Genomic DNA, 5,849 nt, shown 5'->3' with positions numbered 1-5,849 from the left:
TGTTGGTGCACATAGGTGAACCATAGTATATAGGCTTTGGGCTTGACAAAGTAAACGCTAGTTTTATTCCGCATTTGTTAAGCCCATCTCGTAAAAGTTTTAAACCGCCTATTCACCCCCCCTCTAGGCGACATCCGTGTCCTTTCACATGTTGGAGAGTGCGCGCTCTGCCTCCGCCGCCCTGAGGTGGCCCTTCGCGTCACGCATGAGCGACGCGGTCTCCCTGGTGTGCGCGGCTGCGCGTACGCCAAGCTCGGTGTCCCAGCGTGCATGGAGGCGGGCGAGCGATGTAGCCCTGGCATCCTTGTTCCGCCTCTTGCGATTGGCACGCCACTCCTGGCCGCGCTCATCTTCCAGCCGGTACTCCTCCTCCATCACCTTGTGCGCCAGCCGCTTGGGCGAGGGCAGCTGGAGGTGGCGGCATGCTTTGCCACGGCGATGAGCTCGGACCTCCGCCCGACGAGGTCGCCTAAACGCTGTCGGTCGGCCTGGCGCGCGGCCTCGTGCTCCATGGTGGCGCGGGAGATCTCGGCCAAACACGCCTCGATGGCGGCGGCATTCACCTCTGTCATCTCGCCCTCGTGAGCCGCGTCCTGCTGCGCAGTCTCGGTGTTGCTGCCCATGTGGTGGCGCGTCCTCGACGGCGTCGTATCAGCCGTCGTCGTCCTCCATGTTGACGGCCACGTCCTCTTCCGCCTGCTCCACGTCCTCTGCCTCCTTCGTCGCCCTCTCAGCCGAGGCATGAATACCATAGTGGAGTTTTTTTCTTAGTTTTCTTCCTCTTTATTGTTTGGCTGTGTGCATCCGTACTACCATTAGGGTATTGCGTTGTTGCAGGTGTAATTGGTATCTCTCAATATTAATATATTTGGTTTATCAACAAAAAAGATGGTTATGCGAGGATTTAATGAAGATTTGGTCAAACACGTGCAGCGTTCTGGGTGGCTGAGATAATAAGTGTTGTAATACATAGGTAGACTCTCCTCCGGGTTATCTCGTGAACTTGTTAGCTTGTGATTCTGGTGACTAATAAAATGACAACCTTTTGATCTCTAAAAATAGCTTGGCTGGTCCTATATATACATATCGATGTAACCTGAGATTATAACACCGAGAGTTGAGGAAAAACAATAGAGAAGAAGAAGGGGATTCTGTCCACGTGTGTTGTCTAGCAAAAAGGCCCAGGTAGGGTTACAAATACAGATATAGTGCAAACGTATTGCGATGCAGATGTCGTACAATTCGTTACAACGGAATTATATTGGGCACATCATGGTGCACCATCTGGAGTTTTCTCCAACAGTCGAGCCCACCTCACACCCACTTGCACATAAACCTTGTCATATAGCTTATCAATAAACTGGAAGTAGGCAGCCCTCCAGGTTCTCTTCACTAACATGGTGCAGAACACTGTCCATAGACCAACCAAAAATCCGAGGCTCGTGACAAGACAAACAGATGACATGTGATTCATATCTTCAAGGTTGCTTTTATGTGAATCATTTTCTGAACAGTTCCTGGAGAGAGGAGGACCGCAAAGACCAGGGTTGCCGAGGTATATATACATCTGGTTGTCAAGAGTTTGTAGCTGTGGTCCAGATGGTATTGCACCTGATAAATTGTTATATGACAAGTTCAAGTGGCTCAAAGAATTTAGAGCAGACAAACTTGATGGTATTGTACCAGAAAACTCATTGTAGGATAGGTCCAGGGACTCCAGATTAATTAAATCTCCGATCTGGTTTGGGATTGTTCCTCTGAAATGATTACTTGAGAGGTTCAGATTTGTAAGGCCAATCAGTAAACTTATCTCGTCTGGAATTTGTCCTGTTAAACTATTATTTGATAAATCAAGATTCACCAATAGCTTGTAGATTTCGAAGTTATAATCACGCTTTTGGTCTTTCGTAATTACTGGTATGCTCTCTTCAAAGTTGTAATCCCCTGCGTACTGAGATATTGTTGTCATCATTGCTTTCAAGTTTGATAGTGACCATGGTATATTTCCTGATATATTGTTGCCTGATATGTCCAAATAATGAAGACTGTCAATGCAAGTGAGATTGACTGGTATATGGCCACTGAACATATTTGACGTCAACCTCAAGATTTGCAAGTGTGGCATTTTTTCAGGTAACCACTTTGGTAATCCTCCAGAGAACATATTGTATGAAAGATCGAGGAATTGTAATTGTGATGCACTTCGAAGAAATTTGGGGAATTCACCTGAGAGATTGTTATTGTTCAAGGCCAGACTGTACATATTAGAACCAAACTGATTTGTTCCCGAGTCCTTGCCGCATTGCATAACATCCCCTGTTAACTTGTTTCCTGATAGGTCCAACCGGTGCAGACTAGTCAATTGGCATAAAGATGATGGGATCATACCGCTAATCTGATTATTTGCAAGCAACAACTCTTCCAAAAGTGGAGCTTTCAGGTCTGGTGGCAATGACCCTGAGAAAGAGTTTGACGACAGGTTCAAGTGGGATATGTTTAATGGCAACAAGGGGACTTGACCTGTAAACATGTTGGACCCGAGATATATACGATCAGCTGCCATGTGTTGTAAACTGTCTGGTAATGAGCCACTCAATTTATTTCCTGATGCATGCAAGAATGAAGCTCGGGAAAATGTCACCCAAAACCAATCAGGAATAACATCATCTAGATTTGCATCTCCAAGAACAAGAACATCAATGCTGGTCTGCCCTTTGAGCCACTTTGGAAAATGAGGCCCGAGATGGCATGATCGAAAACCTGCGACCTTCAATCTAAATGGGGGAACCCATTTTTGGTTGATAGCGATTTTCAAAGGGTTGTATGACAAGTCCAGATACTCTAAATTCAACAGGCCTGCAAAATCCTTCTCTGTGAGCACACCGCTGAAGTCATTGTTGCTGAGATCCAAAAACTCTAAATTACCTAAACTTGCGAAATGTTCCTTGAGAAGCACACCTTTGAAGTTATTGTTGCTTAGAGCTAGGATTTTCAAATTACCAAGTGTTCCAACTCCTACGGGTAGAGTGCCAGTCAACATGTTATCCCATGCTGAAATAACACTGAGATTGGTCATGTTCCCAATCCAAACTGGTAAATTCCCTGTCATATTTGTATACCCCACATACAACTCTTGCAATGTATTCCATGTGCACCTTGGCAATCGACCCAGGAAATCAGCTATGTTCCCATTGATTCTGTTAGCAGTTAATAGCAGTACTTTCAAATTGCAAGGACCTTGCAGATTGTTTGGTAGCAAACCCTCAAGATCGTAATTGAAACTCAAGTCTATGACCTGAAGGGACTTCATGTTTCCCAATCCATTGGGAATGGATCCAATCCAGCCGCAATCTGAGAGGGAAAGCTTCCTAATGCTTGTGAGATTCCAAAACCAGGCATGCTTGAGTGAAGTTGCAAAATAGTTAAATGACAGATCAAGGACCTCTAGATGTGTGAGGTTGGGCATGGAATATTGTAGAGTACTCCCAGCAGACACGGTAATAGTACTAAGGCCACAATCCGACAGGCGAAGCACCGTAAGAGAAGGAAACATATTAACCGTGTGAATCCAATCCTTCACAGAACTAAGATTCACACCGCTCATGTCAAGATAACTTAACAAAGAGAGACGTGGCAACCATGCAAGATCCACTGCTTGAAGATCATTATTATTCCGGTACATAGAATTACCGCTAACATCAAGATATTGCAACTTGGAGAGATTGCCAAGTTGGGAAGGTATTGCCCCACCGAAAGCTGCCGAGGAGAGGTTGAGGTACCTTAAGTTGTTGAGAGAACCCACGAAAGCCGGTATGGTGGTGCCACTGAAGTTATTCCAGCTCAGATCAAGATAGCGCAGGTGCTGTAGAATAGCCAAAGAGGAGCTCATCTCACCTGCCGACAAGCTTAATGAACTGCTCCGCACGCCCGTTTCGTAATAGGCGTTGGTGTCGATGTTGCTGAGGTTGAGCTTGACTACATGGCCTGTACGGTTGTTGCACCGGATTCCTTTCCATTGACAACAGTCACCGCCGCCACCCTGCCATGACGAGAGATGACCAGCAGGGTCCAAGAGGCTTGCCTTGAAGGACAGAAGCGCATCTCGCTCACTGCTGATGCAGGCTCCTAATACACTCGCTGGACCATGGGAAGTGGATGCTGCTGCGAGGGAGATGAGTAGGCTGAGGATTAGTGCAGCTCCTCCAACGAGGAGCACACGCCTAGTCATATTGATCTTCAAGCCAGAAAGCATGTGTGCATGTCTACCACAGGCGCATTATGTTATATGAGGAGCTAGTTGTCCTGGTCGCAAATGGCGGGTGGAATGGGGAGAAAAACCTGTGCATGTCTACCACAGGCGCAGACGCGCTAGTTGTCCTGGTCGCAAATGGCGTGTGGAATGGGGAGAAAAACCGTTGATCTGGCGCATACTTTTCTTCTGAAGTTCTGGCTAGAATTTAATGATATGGACAATCAATGATGAAGACAACAACTATCCTGTACTGAAGTTACGACTGCAAATCTGCAATTTCAACTGATCTGGACAGTGAACCATGCAAAGCAAGACGGGCATACTTTTCTTCTAAAGTTGTGGCTAGAATCTAATGATGACCAGGATTACCATTGACACACCGAAAAAGGTGCACACCGGTTTGATGGTTTTAATCAAATCTCATGCCGTGCCAGGCGACAATGATCATCAAGATGAGAGATAGCAATGTAATGAGGTATCTAAACACGCGACGACCGACATGTATCGAAATAATCTACTAGTAGGGAAAACGCTATATGTTTAAAACTTTTACGATTATGGCTTAACAAATGCGGAATAAAACAAGCGTTCAATTTACCAACCACAAAACCTACATAACTAGGGGTTCAGCTATGTGCACTAGCAACTTATGCTAAGCAATACAAGCAACTATGTGATAGCAAGATATATAACTTCAATCACGAAGGTTATCACAAAGTAAAGTGCACAAGTAAAAATGCCCGGGTATAGGGATAACCGAGGTGATGCGGAGATGACGATGTATCCCGAAGTTCACACTCTTGTGAGTGCTACTCTCCGTTGGAGCGGTGTGGAGGACAAAGCACTCCAAACGCCACGAAGTGCTCACCGTATTCTCCTCGAGAATTCCCATTAAAATGGATGTCCTCGATCCACTATGGGACCTTGAGGGTGGTCACCGAACCCGCACAAAGCTTGGGGCTAACTCCACAACTTAACTGGAGGCTCCTAATATTCCGCCACAAAGGCCTTTCACTTGAGGAATCTTCACAACTTAATTGGAGACCCCAAGAACACCACTAAGCCATAAAGCTACAAACTTGAGGCAGTATCCACAACTTAATTGGAGACCCCAAGAACACCACAAAGACCACTAAGCCGTCTAGGGTTCCAAGAACCTAAGAGGAAGAATCTTCCCACTTTCACTTCCACAAATCACCGTGGAGAACTCAAACTGATGCACCAAATGCAATTGCAAGAACACCACAAACATGCACAAATCCTTCTCTCTCAAATTCCCACAAAGTTACAAAAGCTCTTGGGGAATAAGAGAGGAAGAATAAATAGGAGGAGAAATACCAAATTTCTCCAAGATCTAGATCTAGTGGATTCCCCTCACAAAGAGAGGGATTTGGTTGGTGAATATGAACATCTAGATCTCCTCTCTCTTCCCTCAAATAGGTGCAAGAATCATGGAGGGAGTGAAGAAATAGAGAAATCAACTCAAGGTCAACAATGGAGGAGAGAGAAAATGAGTAGCAAGTCCCCATGGGGAAGAAGGGCGACAAGGTAGTGTTCCTCTTCGGCGATGAAGGTGGATGGTGTGTTTCCCTATGCA

The 5,849-nt window shown here is 45.8% G+C and overlaps 1 protein-coding gene across 1 annotated transcript; it reads right to left on the bottom strand.

The window, feature by feature from the left end:
• Positions 1–1,233: 1,233 nt before the first annotated feature.
• Positions 1,234–4,252, bottom strand: LOC124680768 (receptor-like protein EIX2). The gene has a single exon (XM_047215818.1). The coding sequence runs from the start codon at positions 4,250–4,252 to the stop codon at positions 1,271–1,273; it is 2,982 nt and encodes a 993-aa protein (XP_047071774.1). The 3' UTR covers positions 1,234–1,270.
• Between the last annotated feature and the right edge of the window lie 1,597 nt (positions 4,253–5,849).

The sequence above is a fragment of the Lolium rigidum genome, unplaced genomic scaffold (assembly GCF_022539505.1).
Source record: "Lolium rigidum isolate FL_2022 unplaced genomic scaffold, APGP_CSIRO_Lrig_0.1 contig_28054_1, whole genome shotgun sequence".
NCBI lineage: Eukaryota > Viridiplantae > Streptophyta > Magnoliopsida > Poales > Poaceae > Lolium > Lolium rigidum.
Note: the sequence above shows the minus strand (reverse complement) of the source record. Positions and strands in the feature narration are given on the sequence as shown.